The sequence below is a fragment of the Leptodactylus fuscus genome, chromosome 4 (assembly GCF_031893055.1).
Source record: "Leptodactylus fuscus isolate aLepFus1 chromosome 4, aLepFus1.hap2, whole genome shotgun sequence".
In the NCBI taxonomy this organism is placed as follows: Eukaryota; Metazoa; Chordata; class Amphibia; order Anura; family Leptodactylidae; genus Leptodactylus; species Leptodactylus fuscus.
The window spans coordinates 181,874,317-181,900,876 of NC_134268.1; the positions used below are offsets into that span (position 1 = coordinate 181,874,317).

General features: G+C 41.2%; 1 protein-coding gene across 2 annotated transcripts in view; it reads left to right on the plus strand.

Moving 5' to 3' along the window:
• Positions 1–26,560, plus strand: part of HDAC9 (histone deacetylase 9) — a 328,489-nt gene that overhangs the window by 199,634 nt on the left and 102,295 nt on the right. The window contains exon 2 of one of the 2 annotated variants that reach the window (XM_075271432.1): positions 12,131–12,193. In XM_075271432.1, coding sequence (XP_075127533.1) covers positions 12,131–12,193 — 63 coding nt within the window. Of the gene's footprint in view, positions 1–11,577; positions 12,194–26,560 lie in introns of those variants that run through there. The other variant, XM_075271431.1, reaches the window with a different exon arrangement.

Here is a 26,560-nt window from a genome sequence, read left to right on the forward strand (position 1 = left end):
TAAGGGTACTCTTGCTGTACCTCCAGTTACACATAAACATAAGGATACTCTTGCTGTACCTCCAGTTATACATAAACATAAGGGTACTCTTGCTGTACCTCCAGTTACACATAAACATAAGGGTACTCTTGCTATACCTCCAGTTATACATAAACATAAGGGTACTCTTGCTGTACCTCCAGTTATGAACAACTTTTCAAAAATGTATACTACAGGTGAAAATAAGACATTTTGTAATATATCTTATTAAGGAGATCTGTTTTCTTCTTCTCTTATTAAGCTGCTCTTTATATTCAATGTCACTGCTTGTTTATGGTATATCAGTCTCCATATTCTACGTCACACAAAGCCCTCTAGAATAGGGAGCAGTTGAGCAGTTCACCTGCCAGCTAATTGATTTGTTCATTCTGTGCACTTCTAGTCTCTTATCTACAACCTAGCAGTGTTAAAAAGCAAGGAAAAACATAGTGTAATAACAATAATTATTTATGTATCTTTTCTATCCCTCTTCATGAACCAGGGGTATGCAACCATTTTTGTACAGTGTGTTGATTTAAATAAAAGATCAAAGATGAGGTGCATGGAATGTTGTACAATAACTGAAAGGCTGACCACCCCAATACTAAAGTCATATACCACCGACCATAAGACAGTAGTGCTGCCATGAGATGCTTCTGTTGCTGCCATGATATGCATTTACTGCTATTTCCTGAGACACACTTGTACTTTCCCATTAAAAGCAATGAAAATACTCTTCAGACCCCAGAGTATAATAAGCAGAGGCCCAGGAGAGGTGATCAAACATAATAAATTGTACCCACCTTTTCTGGATTTCGGCGCAGCTCTCTGTTCTCTGTGGCACTTCGCCTGATGTCAGTGACCGCTTATTGAGACTCAGGAACTCTATCAGCAGTTTCTGACGTAAGGCAGAAGCGCCAAAACGAGAAAACAGGGATCTGCGCCAGAGTCCAGGGAAGGTGAGTACCATTATTTTTTATGTTTGATCACCTCTCCTAGGCCTCTTCTTATTACACTCTAGGGTCTGAAGAGTATAATAATAGAAGTTTCATTTTGGATGTGTTTGGTCAGAATGGAACCGCTCGACAGCTGCGCCAGTGAAGCATGTCTCGACGAGTGCCGAAGGTTGACGACCCCTGTCATAGACTAATATAGATAAAGTAACGCTGCCTAAAAAGTGGAGAAGAAAACATATTACACAGTTTCATCTATTAACCTGTGCCATTCATTTATGAAAAGTTGTTTATAACTGGAGGTACGCTTTAAAATGGGGGCATCATGTTCTCTGTACTGCTAAGGAAATTGCCCGATGTAAATGCGCGCAATGTCCAAAATGTTTACTCCTCCACTCTCAGGCTCCTGTCCCTCAAGGCTGCCCAGTTTATAGGAACCCTAGGAACTTTCCTTTTATAGGAAAACTATCCCTGCCCTTAACAAAATATGATTTTGTTCTACCGTTGATGATAGAGAATTACTTGAATAGCAACTTCCCAAAATAGAAGTGTAATAACACGTCTGCCATCCCAGTACCTGCCCACACTCTCCTAAGCCACAAGCTCTGCCTTCTGCCTAGGTCTGTAACACTAACTTGGGAAGAGGGGGCAGTGAGGCGAGAAGAGGAGCGAGAACAGCGGGAGCGGCAGTGATCTGTACAGGTAAGTGTTAGCTACTAGAGATGAGCAAGTACTATTCGAAACTGCCATTGCAAATAGCACGCTCCCATTAGAATGAATGGACGCAGCCAGCGTGCAGGGGGTTAAGCGGCCCAACGCTGGCACAGGCTGTGTGCCGGCTGCATCCATTCATTCCTATGGGAGCGTGCTATTCGAAACGGCTCATCTCATTTAGCTAATATTGTTAGCTTTTCCCACAAATGCTTGGCCAGTAGCGAAGTATTGTGGGAAATAACCTCCGACCTAGATTCCGCCTAAAAAGATCGGGATCGGAATTCCGATCGCGATCGTGAAATTTACTCGATCGCCAATCGGAATCCGATCTTTTCCAATCCCGATTGCTCAACCCTAGCCACAGCTGAAAAACACTGGGAAAAAAACGCGATGCAAATGCATCACATTTTGAGTTTTTCTCGGCAGACTTTCTGCTTCTATTACACCTATACAAAAAACGTCCCTATTTCCATAGTTATAATTGAGATGCTGTGATTTGCAAAAATAAGAGTTTTTGCAATCGCAGCATTTCCGCTGCTGACTTCTTTCTGTAATGTGTGGATGGGATTACCTAGAATCCAATCCACTTTGCAGGTAACGTAAAAAGCAGCGTCTTTTTGCTGCAGCGCATTTGCCACAGGCAGAACACTGTGTTTTCGCGACGTGAGCCCTCCACATTGGAATGAAATTTCCCCTTATAATAAATCTCCCCCATAAGGTTGTCTTTTATCCTCCACTTCTATTGAATTATTTTAATTTACCAAGTTATTATTTTGCTTTTAAAAAAAAGTTGAATAAACTCAGTTCCGCTACATGCAGACCTCAAAATCCTTTCTCATATTCAACTTCTGTAAAATTGTACACAGCTGTCAACCTTACCCAACCATCTTTAGAAACCTCCTTGAATAAGATGAACCTGTTTCTGAAAATGTCATCTTCCTGAAATGAAATTTGGCATAAGCAGAACACAGTCCCATTTTACTTGAACTTCACCCAGAAAAATCACAAGCGTAACTTCATTCTATACTGAGCTGTAACGGAAGACTTTTCTGCATATGCTGGAAGAATATTGTAGATTGGATTAGATACCAGATCGTGGACTCCACAAATACTGCACATAGTCATGCCTGCAATACAAATGCAAACACAAAAAACTGGAACAGCATTCTGGCTCTAAGTGCCATTACTGCTGTGTCTACTCTACCTGGTGCACATTTTGGCTAAATCGTGTAAGCCCATCTTCCAGCGACACGGCGACCATACATGCTTACCATACGTTACAAATATTCTCCTCTCTCTGAGCTTGATCCTCCAAGTGAATTCAAATGGAACCTCTTTAGATGGGGGCCTACACCAAATAGTCTCCCCTCGCTCCTGGGCCTTGGCCTCCAAATCAGTTCAAGGGAAGTATAGTTATATAGTCATATTACACTTACATTACATGACAATACTGTCTTCTCGCAAGGCCTGGATCTCCAGTTGAACACAGTGGAAGTATAGTTGAATAATATTATACTTACCATACATTATAATACTCTCTTCTCACAAGGCCTGGGCCTCTGAATTCAGGTTCAGTGTACTTCAGCTATATTATACTCAAATTATCATGGGGCAGATGGCTGTACTCATGACCAAAATGGAGTCAGACACGCCCCCATATACACTACCACTAAATTCATTTGGAGGCCAAGGCTCAGAGAGAGGAGAGTATTTTTGGTGTATGGTAAGTATAATATGGCTGAACTATCCTTACTGTGAATTCTTTTAGAAGCCAAGGACCAGAGAGAGATGAGTCACTGTAGTGTAGGGTCCTATCTACAGAGGTGGATTGTTACTGGTAGATGGGCTTGCGCAATTTTATCTAAATGCTTATCAAGAACCTATTTTTCATGTATTTATACATACCATAGGCATAGCAGTAATGTTCATGGCTAGCAAAATGCTGTTGCAACTTTTTTTAAATGCAGATTGTGAGCCCCATATAGGGATCACAATGTACTTTTTTTTTTTTTTTGTAGATTAGGAGCCCCATGCAGTGCTCCTAATGTACATGTTTTTCCTATCAGTATGTCTTTGGAGTATGGGAGGAAATCCATGCAAACACGGGGAGAACATACAAACTCCTTGCAGATGGTTTTTTGCCCTTGGCGATATTTGAACACCAGGACTCCAGCGCTGCAGTGCTAACCACTGAGCCACCGTGTGGCCCCAACTCCTTGCAGATGTTTGTCCTTGGTAGGATTCGAACTCAGGACTCTAGCGCTGCAGTGCTATCCACTTAGCCACCGTATTGCCCCGCACTGTTGCAACTTCAATACTACCACTGCTAATACCCATTTGTAGGTATTCATTATAATGGCAAAAATGGGCTGGAAATATATAATAATGTCTAGTTCATAAGCAAATATAGTTTTTATATACACTATGGACTCAACATATCCTTTCAGATTTACTGCTAAGGCTATACACACTAAAGTATTAAGGAGGTTATCCAGCTTATAAAAATTGATAAAGATAGGCCATCAATTTTAGATTGATGGGGGCTTCCCAGAGGGCACACATGGCTCCTGCATTGTTCACATGCTGGGCACTCTGCTGCTATTGTTGTATAACCAGTGCTACTAAAAGTACAGCAAGTGAGCTGCATAGTGCCGGCCTTATAAATAATGCTGTAAGAAACAGCTGGTCTGTGGGGATCCTGACAGTGGGATGTCCGATTATTACTGGGATTATCAGATTGTAAAATTGAGTAGTTATACTTTCTGTATATTGTAGTGTACAGTATATATTCTGTATAGATGTAGTCACATACATTGACATAAGATGTCAGTAGAAGGAATATGGTAGGTCCAAGGAGTATTCTTGATAACTTGAATGAACCAGCAGTGCAGGTTATGACTGTAAATATAATTCTATAGTCTGCAGTAAATGCCGCTACTGGATTCATGAGCTATAGACATTCAGGATTTATACTTATCATCTTTATCCTTAAAATATGATTTTCTATTTTCCTCATAAACATTTTGGTTGTCAATTATTTTTCCAAGTTGTTCAGAAGAAACAAGAGTTTGAGATTAGGGTTGAGCGATCGGGATCGGGAAAGATCGAATCCCAATCAGCGATTGAGCAAATTTGACAATCGCGATCGGGATCAGCTGGAAAATGATCGAAAATCGGATTTTGAAATAACAAGATGGTCTCAACCCTACTGTATATATAATATACAATTAGGGTTGAACGATCGTGATTTGGAAAGATCGTATCCCGATCGGCGATTGAGCAAATTTCACAATCGTGATCGGGATCAGCTGGAAAATGATCGAAAATCGGATTTTGAAATGTCAAAATGGGTTCAACCCTACTGTATATATAATATACAATTAGGGTTGAACGATCAGGATTTGGAAAGATCGGATCCCGATCGGCGATTAAGCAAATTTCACAATCTCGATCGGGATCAGCTGGAAAATGATCGGAAATCGGATTTTAAAATTGATCCTGAAATCTCAAGATCGGCTCAACCCTATTTGGGAGTCTTGGTTATTGGTCCAAGTATTTAACCTTGTCTTAATGATTCTGCTTTGTAAAAGTGAAACTTCAGAAGAAATGGAATTTCTCATAAATAGTGAATTGATGTACTTTCATGTCACCATCTGTAGTAGTAAAGACTCGGTGGTGCACGTTAGTACAATAGCTCAGCAATTCTGACTCAAGGTTTACCAGAATAGGTGTGGAGTAACTGGGTTGCAACAGATTTGGGTTAAATCCAGGAGCAGAGTCCAAGAGATTCCCTGGTACTCATTATTTATTCCTGGGAATCGCCAGGTTGCTTTGGCCACAGGAGCAGTCTCCATTAGCAATGACACCACAATGTAGTATTGAGTCAGCAGATAGGAATCCTAGTAATTTGCACAGGGGCCAAGGCTTCCAGCATACACACTGATCTATGGACTTGACATGGTTGGGGCTGACTGAACACAAGGTAAGTCAGGATGGATAGAAGGCAGTGGCGTAAGAGTCTTGTGGGCCCGGGTGTAGACTTTTGTTATACTCCTCAGACCCCAGAATATAATAATCAGGCCCGGGGAAGGTGAATAAAAATAACAAACACTAATACTTACCTTGCCTCACCTTTCCTGGGCATCCTGGCTCCGGCTTCAGCATATTCGACCATCTTCACCACCGTCATGTGGGCGTGCACTGACATCATTACGCCGCTGCGCCCCATGTGACCGCTGGGGCCTAATCACTGACCTCAGGGACATGACGGAAGATCGCCGGAGAGGACGCTGAGTACAGGAGAGGTGAGTATAACTATTTATTTTAAGTCACCTCCCATAGCATTGATTGAAAAGGGGCTCAGCGACATGTCAGGGCCCCTTTTAATTTACAATATGTATAGTGATCAGGGAAGCAGGCTTTCCCTTACCGCTTACATAATGATCCGAGGCCCTGGCCATCTCCAGCTGGCTGCAGGCCCCATACTCCGCCAGGGTCGCGGCTGCACTCCCTGCGACAATGATCATTATGCCACTGGTAGCAGGGGTAAGAGCACAAACTGTTAAATGTCTGGTTTATGGAATAGGAGAAGAACTTGTCAGCTTCAGGTACCAAATTAACCAATTGCTAAGGGAGCAGAAGATTTGGGGCAGGGGTGTAACTAGCATATGGTATAGCACCCCCTTTCCTGGTGCCCACACAGTAAAATGCTCCCTTTACTGCCCCCACATGGCAAAACACTGCCTTTATTGGCCCACACGGTAAAACACTCCCTTTACTTGCCCCCACATGGTATAACGCCCCATTTATACACAATACAATGTCCCATAATAGCCTTTTCACCAAGAATAATGTCTCATAGTAGCATCCATACAGTATAATGTCTCGCAGTGGCCCCTCCACACAGTATAATGTCCCATAGTCGCCTCCATACTGTGTAATTTCCCAAAATGATCACCATACAGTATAATGTCCCACAGTGGTCCTTCCACAAAGTATAATGTTCCATAGTGGCCTTCATACAGTATATTTTCCCAAAGTGGCCTCCATATAGTATAATGTCTCATAGTGGCCTCTCCACACAATACAAATGTCCTGTAGAGGTCCCTACAGTTTTTGTTACGAATTTTTGGGGTTCACCACATGCAAACTCTTATTTATACTCTGGGGTCTCTTCAGATGCTAGAGTATGATGAGTTGAGACCCAGGGGAGATGATAAAATATAAAAATACAGTTTTACCTCTCCTGAGCTCTGGTATGGGTCTTTGGGCCTCTTCAATGATGTCACAGATCGCTGAGGCCTGTAATTGGAGATTACAAGAAGCCCAAAGACCGATGCCAGAGTCCAGGAAAAGTGAGTAACACTGTTAGAGTTACTATGTTACCTCACCTCCCCTGGGCCTCTATTCATTATACTATGGGGTCTGTAGAGACCTCAAAGTATAATAATAGATGTTTTGTTTTAGATGTGCTTGGTCCAAACGAAACTCCCGGGCAAACCTCAAAAGACGAATCTCATGAGGTTCGTCCAGCAAATAATCTACGTGCCGCTGTCCTACATACTGATTCCTGCCACTGCACATGGCCACCAATGTTTCTCCATTCAGCCTCCAGGGGGGCCTGTGTGTCATGCTGGCATCAGCCACGCGATATGGGATCCCTGAAGGGCTGAAGGAAAGTGGAGGAAGCCATGGGCAGGAGTGGGTACCATTACGAAAATAGCAAGTAATCCAGCAGGTAACAGCCTATTAAAAAAAAAAAAAAGCAGCAGGGGGTCCACTGCATTGCAGACCCATAGCAGATGCTAAAGTGGCAGATGGGGGGTAGGTACCTTACAAAGTTTGTAACTACTGGGCATTAGCTAAAGAACAGAGCCATTGCCATGTGTTGGCCCAATAGAACAGAGGGTCAGGGCATGTACACTTGACAGGCAGCTTATATACCTTGGAGCCACTGCCAGGAGGAGGAAGCTAAGTCCAAACACCCTAAGGCCTCGTTCACATCTGCATCGGTAATCCGTTCGGGGGAGTCCGCATGGGGATCCCCAATGACTACCGAACACATTAGCAAGCGGTGTACAGTGAAAGCACACGGAAGCCATAGCCTATAATGTGGTCCATGTGCTTTCTGCATGGTCTATACATGGAACATGTGGACAGAAAAGAAGTTCACGGCCTACTTTCCTGTCCGCATGTTCCCCATGCGGACTTCCCCGACCGGATTACCGACGCAGATGTAAGCGAGGCCTTAGAAAGAGAGCAGTTTGTATGACCGTGCCATGGAGGAGATAGTCTAAAACTCTATGTAATGCCTCATTTTGCCTGTAGAGGCATTGCAGAGAAACTGAACATTTTGCAGCTATATTCCCTGTAACAGATTACAGCAGACTGCTGGAGGCCATCATATGACTACCCCTTTAAATTCTATTAAAAGCATAAAGTTTATTAATATCTAATAATTTTCGCCTACGCTGGTAGTCACACTTTTACAGTAACTCCATTAAAGATTGAAAGGTCTCTGCGATAAACAAGTCTGAGTCAGTTTTCATGTCATATCATTTCCTAGAGAGAGTAAACATGATATTAGCATAAACTGTACAAGATTTCATAGGAGGCCAAATCACAAGCAGAGGTCTGCTCGGCGCGCTCTGCTCCCATTGGCCTAATTCTAACCGGTGCGCTATTAGAGGTGACTGCCTGTGAGTGAGGAGACAAGATGATGACATGTTCTAACCATAGGTTTTTTGTCACATACTTAGCATGCAATTTGTGTGGGGGAGAAGAGCATTGCATCCATGGTTTTATGCACACAGCCCATAATTTGTAATGTGACTTGCTGACAGACTTCTGTTGTTTGGGGGCTCCATTCCTGCAGACGTCAAACTGGGAATTACTATAGAGTTTTATTGTACGAGCCATACAACCTTATCTTAGTAAAATTCCTATTTGTTTTAATCCTCCCCCATCAATCTTTGTTTTATTGTAAAGTGCAGGTGAACATATAATAAGTGGAAATACAAATTCTCCCGTTCTAAACACTTAATACTATAAAGAATAGAGCCCTGTTCACGCAGTTTTGTTTTTTTTTCAAGTAAAGCCAGGACTGTATAAAAATCTAAGTATTTCCTTTATAAATGACAACGTTTTAGGTTCCATGCTTGGTTTCAGATAAAAGCAAAAAACTGATTGGGGTCTGAGGTTTTATGGGGTCATACTTATTAAATAAGCTATGTCTGAACCTGTTGTTTCACCCTCAAATGTGTATAGGAGTGATCCAACTCATGGGTGAAAATTCATCTCTTTGCTTATTTGCTTATTCCACCTTACCGAATTGAAACCACATGCACGCTCAACTGAGCCAAGCATGCATGTGTATGGGAGCATGCATGTGCATCAAACAACCATTGGGCTAACAGATGTGTTAGGGTATGTTCAAACAGAGTTTATTTCAGGTGGATTTTGACGCAGAATTTCAATGGGAGTTGCTCGCTTTTTTTTCCCCGCTAGCGATTTTTTTCAGCTAGCAGAAAAAAAAAGCGACATGCTCTATCTCCCCACGGATTTTGTGGCTCGAGACTCACTTCCAATTAGGCCCATTCATTCGGGCCTAATCAGGAGCGGGATGCCGGTGCATTGCATCGGCATCCCGTTGCGGCTAGCTGCGCGGATAAGTCACACGGTGTGAACATACCCTTAAAGGGTCACGGCAATAGTAGGGTTGAGAACCAATGAACGGCGAAATCACATGGCGGAACATACCCTTATATTGCCTTTCTTCAGTATTATTCATATTTGTTGCAGAAATTATGTGACTGTTCAATTTATCAGAATGAGTCTTAAAAAGAACCTAACCTATCATATGACTTTTAAGATAAGCTGCCATATATGTACATGAAGAATAACACTATTACGTGGCAATATAGGAATTACATCTTGCATTTATGGCACTATATTCACTATAATTTATTGGGCTGCAGTTTGTCTTGGAAAACCAAGATGGATTTAGAAGAGATTTCAGAGTTAATGTCAGTTTAGGAGGGATAGAGAGTCGCACTCCCCTACCTTTAGGCCTCATTTACATAAGTAGATTCTGGTACAATAAAGGTATACTTTTCCTTCTTTTAAGATTCATAAACGACATAAAAAATCTGCTCTTCTCTCATGTAATGACTGCACTGTGTGAATAAGGAGAAAGCATGCTGATCTTTAAGGCACCCTGTCATGGGCTCAGATGTAAAACACATTAAAATTCCTTTCAGCCTTCCAATAAAGAAATTTCTGACATGATAAGGAGTTGCTATTTATGCAGTTCTCTAAAATGCACACAGAATGCCAAGTCATACCATAGATGCCATTAATATCTTTAAGATGCTGAATGTTGGATGGGTCCATTTTAACTGGATCACATTTACTAAGGCTTTCTATTAAATAGCAACGTCATCGACCCCGCACTCACAAGATGCGCCAAATTCTCTATTAATCTAACTCTTAGTTGTTATTTTTGGAACAAATTAATAATAAACTGAATTGTTCTAGATCTCCTGGCGCAGGCCCCCCGTATATGAGGGCCTATATATTAAATTATATAATCCAGGATTTATAAGCTTGAATTCATAGATCCACCACTGAATACACTGCAGGTCCTGGGTCATAATGTGAAAGTTGTTTCTTTCTTATGTGACAGAGCTTTTTCTGGGTCTTCATAGACTACAGGGCCGGGTGCAACCATGTACCCCCTATAGCTGGGCTCTATACTTATGCTAATGCATGGTGTTTATGTGTGTTTTTTATACTGATTTATGATTTTTTTTGGATAAATATATCAATGTTCCTTGAACCGTTTATTATGATATCAGATTATGTGCACATTAAAAACCATGAACAGGGGCGACTGTGATCTGAAAAGATGTAACATACTCCAAAAATGCTCAATTTCTAAATTAATTGTGTAAAACGGATTTCTGAGAGGAGTTCTAGGACGGTAATATGGAGGACCTATTATTAGGATAGCTCATCAGTATCAGATTGGTAGGGGTCGGACACCTGGTACTTCTGTAAATCAGCTGTTTGAAGTGGTCACCTTGCTCGGGCCAGTGTCAGGCCAAATAGCCTGTATACTGGCCAAATGTTTGGAACTGAGCTGCAATACCGAAGACAGCCACTCTATAATGTATGGCACTGTGCTTGGTAAGCAATGAAGAGACTCTGTGCTTATCTGAATGTCACGGCCTCTTCCGACAGGTTAAAGGTGTGGATGTCAAGTATTAGACCCCTACCCATCTAACATTATCTATCACCTATTCTGAGCCCCGGAAAACAGCTGAGGGTATCAGTAAACATCTAAAAAGCAGGGGTTTATATTGAAGGCCTATGTAAAATCTGTCCAACGTGGGACACAAGGAGTTGTATTGAAAGGGGGTTCAAGTTCCTAAACTTTATGCACCTGTCTTTAATTCGAGTCAGGGCTTTTGAGGCTAAGGTGTGAACCCTTCATATCTGTATGTGCCAGGCCTCAAGCTGTCAAGTCTGCAGAGATATCGGGATCATTGGAAGCAGCAGTAGTTTGGGAGCCCTTCTAAAGACTTTTTGGGGCCCAGGACCTTCAAGCTACACCTACATTTTAGTCCGAGCTATTCCTGGCTGTGGCCGCTGTTCGGATTTGCTCTTCTGGTCTGACTAGTAGGACTATTTGCTTGTATAATGTTAATGATTGCTCTGAACCTTAGAGGGCTGGCTGTGTTCCTCTTAAGACAGGGACCGGACAGCTGTGTTTGCTGTGATATTTTTAAATACATTAATGTAGGCTCCGATCACTCGGCCCTGCTTGACCTATTTTTGGCTCGGGCTGGCCATTGTTCTATTTTTGGACCCTGTAGGCCACGCTGTTGTTGATTCACATGCAAATGAGTTATCACCAGCTTTAGCCAACTTTACTGTAGAGCAAGGCAGAGGGAGAAGGACAGGGTGAGCGAGAGGAAGCTCATGCGAGGAGGAAAAGGCACAGATACAGGACAGGGCTCGCACTTCCTTAGGGTGCTGCTGGCTGTGACATTGTTCCTCTCTCTGTACAGCGGACATATTTATTCGTCCTCAGCTTTATTTTCACGCTTTCATGCTGCCTTTCATTACTGAGACACAGCAGAACCCTGAGGCTGAAGCCTCCTGTTGCACCTGCTCTCAGGACAGGCAGTGGCAGTGATAGTCGGTGTCTCCTGGGCGCTGACAGCAGGCAGCCAGAAGGGTAGTTAGCACAGTAAATATGTGTATGAAAATGGAATAATTGTCAAAGTGTATGAGTGCCTCCTCCTCCCCCTGTGGAGGAGTTAACACTGCTGAGGGGTCGCTTCCATGCAGAAGAGTGATGAAGCTTTCATGTGTCTGAGCCACACACAGTGACTGGAATATGCTGCAGACAATTTATGAGAGTGAATCATGTTTTTCCTCAGATGGGGTATCTGGTCGTGACAAGCTCCTGGCACAGCACAGAATGCATAGTATGATCAGCCCAGGTAAGGAGAGATCGCTGCATGCTGCCATAATCTCACAACTTATTATTTATGGGGGATTTCTGATGTCTCAGCATCCTTGTTTAAAATTCACATTGTATGAAATGTATACAATGTATCACATTGAATATATATCTGTGTATACAATGTATCAGACTGAATATATATCTATGTATACAATGTATCACACTGACTGAATATATATATGTATACAATATATCACACTAAAATATATACATATACAGTATATGTGTAATGTATTGCACTGAACATACTATAGATATGTATTGCATTGCATTAAATATATAAAATAGTTCTATGAATATCTGAATATACATTTCTAAAGATGTATATATATATATATATATATATATATACATTTATTTATACAAAGTCATGTGTCTATATTTATTCATAATGTTATATATATATATATATATATATATATATATATATATATATATATATACGCATAGAGATAAAGGACGGGTTATTACTAATATCTTCACCATGTTATCTGTGATTCCCATAGCACTGCAGGTGAACCATCCAGACTATGCCAGAAGTTCAGCTAGTCCAGCCCCTAAAGGACAGCTCAGCTCTGCTACATCTATACAGCAGTTACATATTGCAGTGAATAGTAATAGTTCTAAGAATATTACTAGTCCATGTCACAGGTTCTGTACTATATACACTTATAGTCACGTTACATTGTCATTGGATAAGGCCTAGAAATGCCTAATGTAATATCTATTACCCACAGTGGAGATGTAGTTTCCAGTCCTGGAAGGGTTGCAGGTGGCTACAAGTTATTGGCCCTGCTTTTGCACACTCTCAGTATTAGTAGGTGCTTTAGGGGGCTGCGGCAATAACTGTGACAGTTTGTATGGACATATATGAATATGAATCTATACTTATTTAACCCCATATATGTCCTATAGTGGTCCACCTGCCTCTAATAATATATTATTGAAGTATATGGAGAACTCAAAGCATCACTGCCTGCAAAAAGAATGACTTGAGCTCTGTGCTGTAGAATCTCAGTGTGATATGTGTAATGTATACATATTATTAGTATTATTAGGATTCATTCACACTGTGATACTCATATACATATATTATTACGCTATAAACTAAAGATTTAAGTACAGGTGTGCCACAAGATACTGTAATACATCCGATATCAGAAACTACTCATAGAATCCGGCTTTCTCTGACAATCCCTTATTGTGGATTTTGCAGAGTAGTTTTTACTGTCGCCGTGTATTATAGTAGCTGCAATAAATCCAGGTGGGATAACTTGGGATAAATGTAAACCATGCCTCCAAACGTTGGTAGGAATAGGTACCACGTTTGCAGCCCCTCATAGTGGTGCAGTCCTTACACCGTCATTCATTTCTTCAATGCAGTCCTACTCGCCACCGTTGTCAGTATATCTATATGTATTCCAGACATGTCTATACATGTCTATCCAGCTCTGATATCTACTGTGAGATAAGCAGCGCCAAAGATATCTGACAGCCGCTTATCCTTTCATTAAACTAAATAATATTAATATTCAGCATAGAGAATATGTTTACACAGGCTGCAAAGACTTTGCAGAATACCTGTGGACTGTATATTGTTTTATGCCTTGGGTTTGGCTGTAATGGGATTATTTCATTGCCTTTACATAACTTTCTGCACACGCCTATATATAATGTCTGAGAACACTTCCTCTTGTACATACACCTTACCCCTACAGATGTATACGGAATAAGCCTATAAAGTCATAAAGAGTTGAAATATGATAAGGAAATACGTTTTAGGAATCGCCGACAGATGGAAGAATAGGTAGAAGGTAGATCAAACATTAGTGTTTGGTGTCTTATATTCATTACTGCCGTAGAAGTGTAGCCAGGAGGCGGCCATGATGACGGCTCTAGGACGTTTAGTATATAAGCAGTGACTAGTATGACAAGTGATGCTTCTTAGAAGTCATCCTAAAGCATGGGCAACTATTGGTGAAAGAGGGCTATGGTGGGCTATGGACTAAAACGCACTAGTGATGGAGATCAGATAAGGTTCCGTTCACATCCGCGTCAGAGTCTCTTATGGAGACTGCGTCGCAGTGTCTGCCGAAAATTGTCAGAAGATAAAGTCTTGCACTTTTAGGTTTATAAACAACAGACACCCGACGGACCTCCTTATAGTTAAAGGGGTCCATCGAACTCTATGTGTTACCGCTGTTTTAGCGGTCCGCCGAACCTGAAGAATGGAGAGGTGGCTCGAGTGCGAACCTTGCACAAGCCTATGATCTATGCAGTTTGACCCTTTGCCTGCCACAATCAAAACTGAAACATTATGACCAGATGATACGCTTGTAGCAATTCCCAATGGATACACTGAGGGCAGAGTTATCAAACTATCTAGAAGAAAAACTCTCTGTGTTACCCATAGCAGCCAATCACAACGCAGCTTTAATTTTTCAAGAGCAGAAAACAAAATGAAAGTTGCGCTGTGAATGGTTGCTAGGAGCAACAAGGATAGCTTTCTTTTTAGGCTTCCCTAGCACAGTGTGAACAATGTCCAATCTGTCTAAATGGGGATGTGCTTTAAACACAGCCTGAATAATGGCCATATTGTATGTCACCTGACTTTCTTAAAAGAGAAAAATAGATATTGGACAGAAAAGTAAAACGATATTATATATATCTGCAGGTAGTTCATTGATTTTATGGGTTTTATGATCAATAGCTGATCAATGGAGGTGCAATACTTGGGACACCCACAGATCAGCTGTTTGAGACATCAGGGGTGCTCAGATGAGACCAGTTTCATCATGTTCATTCGTCACGTGGCCTGTTTGCAGCTCAGTCCCATTCAAGTGAATGGGGCTGAGTTGCAATATCAAGCACAGCCTTTATGTAACCTATGGCACTGAGCTTAGCGTTGAGCGAGGAGGCCGCAACGTTCACTAAACATTGAAGTCTTTTGAAGCTACTGATCTGTGGGGGCACCAGGTGATGGACCCCCACAATCAGATTTTGATAGTCTATTCTAAGCATATCAGCAACTCCTAGAACATCTTTAGAATGGTGGCCCACGTTAGTGGTAAGGTCGCAGCGTTTTACACTACCTGCACTACCACTACTTCTGGCTAATCCCATCCATTTTTAAAAAGTCTTGGAGCAAATTTAGTGTTGCTTTTAGGTCTGAGCTCCCTTGGCTTTCTTTCAGATCGTGTCTGTCACCAGTACCCATTCTATGAATTATACACCTATTACATGACCTCCCGAACCCCTGATTTGAGAATGGGCAAAAGATAGGAGAATTACATACCAAGAATGAATATACATATAAATATGAGTAGATAGACTTAGCATATGCGACTATAGCCATAAGCCCCCTTTGCCACACAGAAGATGTGAGAGGGCTCATAGTCCGTGTCCCTAATATAATACAGACGTAGAAAGTCTAATATGTGATGCATGAGCTGATATACCTACTTGATGCTGCTCTCCAAAAATTCTTTTTAGGTGCATCCTATAGGTCATGTTTATTAATGTTTGTATGTTATATACCCCATACTTAAAATATCTAAACATTATAAACATCCCCAAAGCTATTATCATACCCTGAGCTGCACCTATTAAAAAAAGCAACATGAGGAAAGCGTCAGCGCCCCCTAGAGATTTGGTGTATATTGATGTACCACGGGGTAATAACTTAGGATGTACTGCATAGAACTAAATGTAAAGGCTCTGTCTATTGATATATGCCCCGTAATAGTATATAGATGAACACTACTAGACAGGAGTATGGAATAGCAGGAGACATGAGAAGGCTCCTATTTCTTGAACCTTTTGACTTCATGCACATGAACAAGTGTACAGACCAAAGCTACCCCAATGGGGTGTCCGATGCATTGTTCCGTTCTAATGATTATAGAGAAGGTCCTATCCTGCTCCTTGATATTGGAACGGAACCCCCCGTGGACGTCAATAGGGAAGGGGAATGGAACTCCGATTTCATCTGAGAGTATTCTTCTATAAAATTGTTCCCCTTGCACACACACATCCTTAAGATTTCTTAAAATCCCCTCCACTTTGCTGCTACTGTAATACTCTGCTGAAAATCCACTGCTTAGTCTTATGTAAAATGCTGCCGACTTTTCGTACAGACGTTCCTCAGCAACATTTTACCAGATATTATTATATTGCAGGTGAAATTCCTGCCCAAAAATGACAATTACGTAAAAGTTTAATTGAGAAATTTTATTTGGAGGAGTATGTGTCGTGTTGTTAAGAGGACCCGCTTCCAAACATTTGCTCATTGTACACCTTGACTCTCACGTACACATACGTTCCTATTGCTGCTCCTATAATTACTGCTTTGCTTCCTTCAATTTTTTACTGAAAAGGCTTTTCCTATCAACAGGGTGGTTCGAATCTGTAATCTAGGAGTCATATAATTAGAAACACCTACACGTCAATGCTACACTATAGAGAGGTAAAAATGAACAAGCTACCATGCATCCTTACACAGACTCACGAGTGACTTAATATGTGAACATGAAGTTCAGTCCGTATATACTGTATATTGGATAAGAAAATATCCTGTTGCTGTCTTAGGTGTTGATGTATAGGAGGAAAAATGGTGGAACATTGCATTTACTAGATGAGGATATTGTCACTTCTTGAATATTGCACCAACTATTGCATCATGTAGATGCCCCATCACCAAATTTACTGTAGTGCAGTGTCCTGTAAATACCTGTAAGTCTGTAGGCCTGAAGTAATGGATAAAATAGGCCAGTAATTAAGGGGGTCCATTCCCACTGAGACATAGGGTGCAGTAAGTAATAACTATGGCTCATGCACCTACTTATCATAACGCCTTCAGGTGACATCTTTATAATTACTTTCTGGTCATATTACCATATACACAATGATCCTTTTGTGTGTGCATTATCCCTGTTCTATGATGTCATAGTGTGTATTATCCCTGGACTTATCATGTCACTGTGTATATCATCTTTGGACTGTGATATCACTGTATTTATTATACCTGTACTATGTGCATTATTCCTGTGACATCACGGTGTGCATTATCTTGGTACTATGACATCACTGTGTGCATTATCTCTGTACTGTGACATCACTGTGTGTATTATCCCTGTACTGTGACATCACTGTGTGCATTATCTCTGTACTGTGACATCACTTTGTGCATTATCTGGGTACTGTGACATCACTATGTGTATTATCCCTGTACTGTGACATCACTGTGTATATTATCCCTGTACTGTGACATCACTGTGTATATTATCCCTGTACTGTGACATCACTGAGTACATTTTCTGCAGTGTAAAATCACTTTGTGAGTTAATTCTGTGTGGAAAGGAAACCAAAATAATCTTCAAGTTCTGAACTTGTGCTTAAGATGGTCATGTTACTGCAAGGCCCCATTACAAATTTTAGCATGGGGTTACTTGTTACCACGCTAAATACTACATAATCTTTAGAAACATTCTCCAGAAAAATTAACAATTTACCAGGGATATGAGAGAAGTTGCACCTTGGCTTCCATCTGATAATTGTCTGTTTTTGTGTTAAAATTCATCTTTGTTTTCTTATCCAGTTCCATCATGGTTTCGTAATTTCTCCGGGTTTGTCTGTTTTCGTAACTGATTGTATACTCTTCAGATAACAGTACTGGAGGATCTCTTCTTAGAGGGTATCAGTCTGTGCATGGACACTTTCTTTTGACAAGGAAATTTGTTACTTCAGTTCTCAAATTTAAGAAAGTTCTAAGAAAACGTTTTCTGATTACGCCATTGGTGGTGATAGTCCATGAAGGGGGTTGTCCTCCTAAGGATAGGTCAGTGGTATCAATTGAATGGAGGTACTATACCTGGGACCCTTACCAATTAGCAATTGTGTCCACTAGATCTTCAATACTGCAGCACGACCTCTACATAGTATACAGAGCAGTCAAATTCTGGCTCCATACTCTGTGCAGTACAGGCAGCCATGTTGGGCTTTCATTATTGTGATATTGATAGCCTACTGTATGTTAAGAATAGGCAATCAATATATGCTATCAATAGTCTTGGACAAGCCCTTTAAAGGGGATGTGTAAGACTTTGAAAACATGGCTGCCTTCTTTTTCTTAGGAAGTGACATTATGTCCATTGGTCACATGGCCATACCGCAGATCGGTCCCATTCATTTCAATAGGATGGAAATGTGGTGCTGCCATGTGACCAACTAACATGATGTCACTTCCTGAGAAGAAGAAAGCAGCCATGTTTTTAAAGTCCTGAAAAACCCCTTTAAATTTTGCTACAGTATCACATATGGCCTGGCAGCCACTTTGAGCATATCTGCTGTACATACTGTATTAACTCTGAGTGGGTGCGTGTATTTTTAGAGTCCACATATTTGTAGGAGAACATACAGACGTCTGGATAACTTCCTCTTATGTTTTGTGTGAGCGATGTACGAGACTTGGGCAGTGGGCTGAGCATAGAGTCACTTCTGGTTTGCATGTATGGTATTTATAGCAGTATTCTTATTATAGGGGTGTATTACTTCCCTATTTCATGTAGTTCTGTGTTAGGCTTTTTTATATACTGAGAAGTGAGATATAACTGCAGGTTTCTTGGTTCTGTCAGAATTATTAATATTCTTCTTCCTTTTTAATCCGGGTTCCTGTATTTTTGAGGACAGAAATAGCATAGCTCTATACTTGCCATCAAGAACAGAAACCTGATCAATCCAGCTAGGGGTTAATAAAATCAATTGAATTCAATGAAATCTGTTAAAAATACAGATCCATCATGTGTCTACGCTTTATGAATAGAAGCAATGACACTAATGTGAACAGTCTTCAAGACTCAAAAACATTTTAGTGGCCTGACCTTGTAGATTGGACAGCCACTAAGGAAACTAAGTTCCTGCTCTGTTGGACCCTATGTGTTATATCAGGGGTAGGGAACCTTTGGCTCTCCAGCTGCTGTGAAACTACAACTCCCAGCATGCTCCATTCACTTCGATGGGAGTTCCCAGAACAGCAAAGCCAGTATGCATGCTGGGAGTTGTAGTTTTGCAACAGTTGAAGAGCCGTACGTCCCCTACCCCTGTGTTATGGTCGTCCATTCGTTTGCTGCATTTTACCTTCAGTTGCGACAGCCCAGGCCAGGGGTAGGCAACCTTCGGCTCTCCAGCTGTTGTCAAACTACAACTCCCAGCATGCATACTTGCTCTGCTGTTCTCGGAACTCATATGGAAGTGAATGGAGCATGTTGGGAGTTGTAGTTTCACAGCAGCTGGAGAGCCGAAGGTTGCTGACCCCTGGCCTAGGCAATGACAGCAGATCAGCAGAAGTCTGATAGCCACAGTGAACAGGCGACCACTGGCATAGCTATAGCTTTATAATCATGTTGTCATGTTGGATGATCATTAATGATCATTGTATCACTATTTTATTATAAGCTCCATAGACGATTGAGCACTTGGGTCTTTGCACTTAAAGTGGCTCACCGGGACATGATGACTTATCCTTAGCCCAATAAGAACTTCTCGAATTAACTCAATGGTCATGTATCAGTGTTACCTTCTATTATTTAAAAATGTGTTCTCCATTAACCTTTTACAAATCAAATTAAAGGGGTTTACTGGGATAAAGTAAAAAGAAATGATACTTCTCCCCTGTTCCTCCTTGGTTTGGTCAGCATGTTCCTTCCATTTGAGTGGCACGTTCCTTCCATTCTACCAAGGCTGGAAGTGTAGAGGGTCAGGTGACTGCTGTGGTCAATGTTGGGTACTGGTGACATCACTGCTGACACGTCATCGGTACCCATCATGTGACTGCTGATGACAGTGATTGGCCAACCCTCTGCACTTCTGCCCTGCCCTGGTGAGTTTCTTTTTTTTTTCATTATACCCCAATCCTGGCCCCCAGTGAATTTTTAATTTATCCCAGAAAATGCCTTTAAGTTGTACAATTTGCGACGATGCCGATTCATTAGAATCTTGGCTCATCCAACTAATAAGTTTGCATTTTATTTATATACAATTTATATACATTTTTTTTTAACATGGGAGCCTATGGGTGACAGATGATCAACATATTTATAAAATAAATGTGTATAGTTTTTTAACATGGCGACATAGACAGATGACATCCATCATATGTATATTTATTTATGTTTGTTTAACATCTTGCATCATATATTTTGCAATATGTCAGGTTTAGAGATAAGTTATGGAAGGATAAATCTGTATATAGGCACAGCACCTCATTCACATGAGCAGTTGTACTTGTCTCATTCACCCATTCTCATTTGTGGTCCCTTCTTTTTGCTGATTAGTTGGGGTCCAGGAGGTCGTCCTCAATTTTCAAGTCCAGAGAACTCGTTTAATGTGGGCACTTTGGCATATCCCACGACTAATACCTCTGGATACAGTCATCAGTCCTGTATTTGACGAATAGCTTATGTTATTTTACTTTTATATTATCTTATACATGGCTGATTTAAATAGGTTATAGATTTTATAGAGAAAAGAATAAACTAAATGATATTAAATCTATGTCTGCTTTTCTGGATTTTATCAGCCGGCACTTAGTGTGGCTTCTGTACGATTTCTGGGATGAAGACATTGTTATAGCATAATGAAATTCTTTTTGCTAACCTTCCACTAGACAAAAGAGGACAATCGCCCTTTGTTCAGCCCCTGTTTGTGCTTACTCATGCTCATACTGTTCCTTGCAATCATCATTTTTATAAATAAAGTGATTATTTTAGGTTGCCGTATCCTCTGATACGATGAGATGTCATTTCCTTTTCTACTGGATTATTCTGGATTTTGCACGAACTAATTTATTGCCGGAGTGTAATTCTATGGATACATTTTTGTGTTGTTTTTTTTTTATTTTTTGCTATTATTGTATTTTGTGTAGTCGTTGGCTCAGTTGTTATCATGTCATGTAACCTTTTACCAGGTCCACACTGGCCTATAGATGAACAGGTGAATCCCCTAGTGGGCCCCCAGCTAATCTTGGCATGGTATAGTACACTCACAGTGCTTCATATAGATACTGTGGTGGAAACTACCTGGTTTATTTTTGTATACTGTAGACTGTTATCTTTCCCTCCTGATCTCCAACTCCACCCCTCCACTGCAGGGACCTCAATAACCTATCATCTTGCACTTTCTTGCTGCTGCCTGAGATCTGCTGTTATGTGGGCACATACACCTAGGTCACACAGCAAAGAGGTCCTTAGTCCAATGCAGGAGCCAGGCAGCAGACTACTGAGAGGTCCCTAGGCCAAGGCAGGAACCAGGCAACACCTACTGAGAGGTCCCTAGGCCAAGGCAGGAACCAGGCGACACCTACTGAGAGGTCCCTAGACCAGGGCAGGAACCAGGCGACACCTACTGAGAGGTCCCTAGGCCAGGGCAGGAACCAGGCAACACCTACTGAGAGGTCCCTAGACTAAGGCAAGAGCCAGGCAGCAGATTACTGACAGGACCCCAGGGCAGATCCAGGGAGTGAGAGGAGGCATCTGGGTCTGTCCTGTTACTCTGAGTCTGGTGAGACTGTATTGTGCTTGTTGGTTTGTTCGTGTGGCTGCTAGTAAGCCACATGTATATTTAGTTTATTTTTTCTGTTTAGTTAGGTGCTGAGACGAGCAGGATTTTGTTTCTTATTGTTTTGCCTGAAGTTAAGGCTGTATTTTATTTTGCTCATTTTATGCCTGAAGTAAGGGTTTATTTATTTTCCTTTTTTTTCTAAATAAATCTGTTTCCTGCATATCTTGTTTCCCTGTCTTTGCTGGTTGGGTCCGCACCACTGCTGCTACTGAGCTACATTGCTCACAATATATATCCTTTACCTACCAGTTAGAGTTGGACAAACAGCCTGATTCAGTCTCATATTAATCTATATGACGCATGTTGTCAGTTCGAGCAACTTTTTGCTTTCTTCCAAAAAATGGGAACATCCCTCCAAATACTACATTTTGAGAGGGACATGATATTTTGTCCATGCTGAAGGACAGCAGCAGATGTAGATAGGCTTCCAATAGGGTGCCCCAACCATCAGTTCCAGGCAGTAAAGTGACTGGAGTAACCGTGGTTTGGTGCATTTTTGTGGTGGTAGAATTTGCTTGCTGTAACCTTAGATTTTTTGTGTTGCACTATAGCCAAGATGCTGCAACCATTCCAGTTTATAAAGGAGTTTTCAGAGATGTAAGTGATACACTGGCACATACTGTATTTGATGCATCATTTTACTGTATTTAATGCAAAGTTCAGTCCATTTCACATACCTCCAACCCACTTAGAGTGCAAGTAGATAGAGGGTTGCGGTTGGGGGATGGGGGTTGGGAGATTGATTTATCTATCTGCTGTCTATGGCCAACCTTACTTGGCCAATGTAAATGAGAAGATCAGCTATGAGGAATCAAAAACTAAGACATGACATGAATTACAATATTACTTGAGCTTAACCCAGATTCACACTTGCATTCAGGTTTCTGTCCTTTGGATCCGCATGGAGACCTGCAAGAAGGAAACCCATCCACTTAAAATGCGCTTACACATAGAAACCCGCGCTCCCCATAGCCTATAATGGGGTCTGCGAGGTTTCTGCCATTTTTATAGTGAAACCAGCAGTTTTATTGTCTGGGAAGGAGACTCAAACGCTAGTGTGAACCTAGCTTTATTTTGTCAGTATGACTGTCATATCAGATGATAACTACGCACAAAGTATAGTAGTCATTACTGGAGATGAGCGAACAGTAAAATGTTCGAGGTTCGATATTCGTTTCGAGTAGCCCCTCAATATTCGACTACTCGAATCGAATATCGAACCCTATTATAGTCTATGGGGGGAAAATGCTCGTTTCAGGGGTAGGCAACGTTCGATCAAATTATACTTACCAAGTCCACGAGTGAGGGTCGGGCTGGATCCTCCGAGAAGTCTTCTCCTTGCAGCATCCCTGCAGCGTCTTCCGGCTCTTCATTCACTCTGCCAGGCATCGGGCCTGGGCAGAGCCAACTGCGCATGCCCGCACTACAAGCAGACATGCGCAGTCGGCTCTGCCCAGGCCCGATGCCTGGCAGAGTGAATTAAGAGCCAGAAGACGCCGCGGGGAAGCTGCACGGAGAAGACTTCTAAAGGTAGGAGAAGAACCAGCGTTGATTGGCCAACTGTATAGCATTCGGCCAATCAATGCTGGTTCTGTATCGAACTTTTACATTCGAACAGCGAGTGGTACTCGATTGAGTATGAGTATTTCGAATACCGTAGTATTCGATCGAATACCTACTCGATCGAGTACTACTCGTTCATCTCTAGTCATTACCAGTGGTCACTGATGGTATGTGCCAATGACACTGCTCAGGTCAACTTCAGTTGGATTATTACCAGTTTCCTACTAATAACATAATAGCTTCCTAATTATTCCTTTTTCTGTGCCTATGGAGATAACGTGATTTTATTACATCATTCTAGATACATTGTTATCCTGGATTCAAATAAATGTATGAAAAATCATCAACAAAAATTCCCGATTTTTCATGTGTGTTCAATATACCAATGGAAAAGATGTGTTTGGAGACCATTAGACAATTGTTTCTCATTTCTGACCACTACAAGATGAGCTGAAATAGTATATACTCTAATTTTTGCCTTCAGATCATGTACAAAATGGAAAAAAAATGATTGTTTAGCAGAAGTCACTACTGTGGCTCGTGTGTGTAGGCACACGGCACATGGACCAATAGGTTTGTATGTATTGACCCTTAATACAATGGGGCAAAAGCCGTTGCGTATATGTGAGTAACAGAATCAGCAACACATATAATGCCCAAAAACAAATATTTGTCTCTTACAATTAAAAGCGATATGGCCCTCATTAATCTTTCCATAAATTCATTAATAATGCATCACTAACCTCTGTTCCGTAGTCTGACATTTACAAACGCCACGGCCTGAGAAAAGAACATGGATACAACAAATCAATATTATTCGCTAAATGGAAAACGACAAATTCTTTTCAAGGAAAGCTTGTTAAAGATTATTCTTAAATAAATTAAAGCGTAAGCAGCTTATGTCTATGGATATCTTTAGCAGGCTGGCTCCCCTGGGTCAGCTATTCTTAGACAATTATTTTCATCTCATGCCATTGCACGTCTAAGATTAGTCTCTTAGGTATTATCATGCCATCCAAGCTACCTCCTAATATAACTGTACACCGGAATGACTATTTATAGCAAGCAGCCATTCTGTCATATTTGGTTTATTTGTGGTCGCTATGAAGAAAACCACAAATTCCTGCCTCCTACCAAAACAACTCTGATAAGACGCTCGAATGGGGGGGAATAATCGTGTTAAAATGGAAGCATGGGATAAGAGAAATGCCTTCTATATTCACAAGGCAGAGGGAAGATGCAAGCTCTGGGGCAAGTCTGACTCGTCTTCTATAGGACCCACCTTGTCACACAGGATACGAATACTTGGGTGACATTAACAAGAGCAGACAACGAGATTCTATTTATAGGTGATTTGTTTCAGAATAATCTGAGCCTGTGCTAGAAGATCACTCAGACGCAAATAGCTCAGAGGAAAGTGTTTATCATTGTCAGTTATTGCATTAGTTGGAATCTTTAATAGGCTTAATTGCTGCTAAAAGCACTACATGCAGATGAAACGCAGCCAGATATTATGTAATATAATGTAATATAACATGTCATATAAACCTTCCCAGATCTCTCTGCAATCTGCATCAAACAGGTTTATATACAGCACAGCCTCGCGATATGTATTGTGCAACTGATGAAGTGTATATGGGGCAGGCAGTGACCTGTCGTAACATCCAATGGGCGTTCCAACTTCTATAAAAACTCCTGCTGTAGGGAAGGAGTTAATGAATAAATCTATAGACTATAGTTACCTGTCCTCCGCCTGCCCTCCAGTCCTCACTGCCAGGATTTGTTACATGGCTGTAGTGGGAAGGTGTTGTGTCTTAAAGGGGTTTGTCATTAAAGACACTGATCTGATTGCTGAGGGTCTGACCTCTGATCAGTGATCAGCATAATGGGGACCTGAATGACCCCCTGCATCCTTCATGTGAATGAAGCCTGACCAGCACCCCAATCACTTCTATGGGCTGCAGGAGATTTGTGGTCTTGCAAGCTGCATAGTAGTTAATGGAGTGTCTATTAGGCAAGAGCTACATTCACATATGGAGGATATAGAAGAACTTTAGATCCCCCAATTATTCTGACTGCTGGAGTTCCCAGTAATTTGACACTTATCCATGGATAGGGGATAAGTGTCTTTAATGAGAGAACCCCTTTAAGGCTGAAGCCCTATAGGTATAATTGAAGCAAAATGTTTTCCTCTGTGAACTTTTTGTGAAAAGAGATGCGGAAAAAAAACACAATATGTTTCCGCCATTGTTTTTCCCGCAGTGTTTTTCAACTGTGGCTCGCTTTGTGGGGCCTCAGTCTAAAGGGTATTTACAGTTTGTTTGTTTTTTTTAATCTCTATTCTTAAGACTGGTCATCAGTATCAGATAGGTTGGGGTCTGACATCCAGCAGTGTAGACAGCTTTGCCCACTGTGTAGTGCCAGTTGTGAGCACTGCAGCTCAGGTCCCTTTCAAATCAATAAAAGCTGAGCTGCAGTAACCTATAACTACCACTACACAGTGGGTGGCGCTGTTTGATTACAGCTCTGTACACTATGATTGAACAACACAGTGGCTACAGATATCAGCTGATCAGATCAAACCCCGACTATTCAGCAATTGATGACATATCCTAATAATAGGCCATCAACATTTCCCTTCAATGCCTCTGAAGCCAGTGATTGACTACAGCGGTGACATGTGAATACAGGCTCTTCCTCACCGCTGCCATGTAAACAAATCCTGGAAGCGGAGAACCAGAGGACAGGTTAATATGGGTTTACTCTCTAGATGCAACGGGACACATTTTCATGGAAGTTGGAAAACTTTACCTAGAAGCAGTGTATCGCCAATTGTATTTATTATTTATTTAAATAATTTCTATATTTTATTTAGCACTTTTTCTAATCATTTATTTTAGATTGTAGATTTTTTTATTCTGTATTCTGTATATGATTATGGAGGCCTGCATCTTGCCTGAGCTTCTCCTCTGCCATATTAACAGCATTTAGTGATATGCTTTACAGCATAGTCAAGACCTTAGGCAACAATAGTTTGGATTCAACTAACCAAGCTCTATGGGAGAGTTTTATAGACGTACTCTGTGCAGGAAGAGGTAATAGATAAGCAGTGACGTAATTTATTATCAGTGAGTGATGAGTGCTATATGGTGTTATCTAAAGAGGT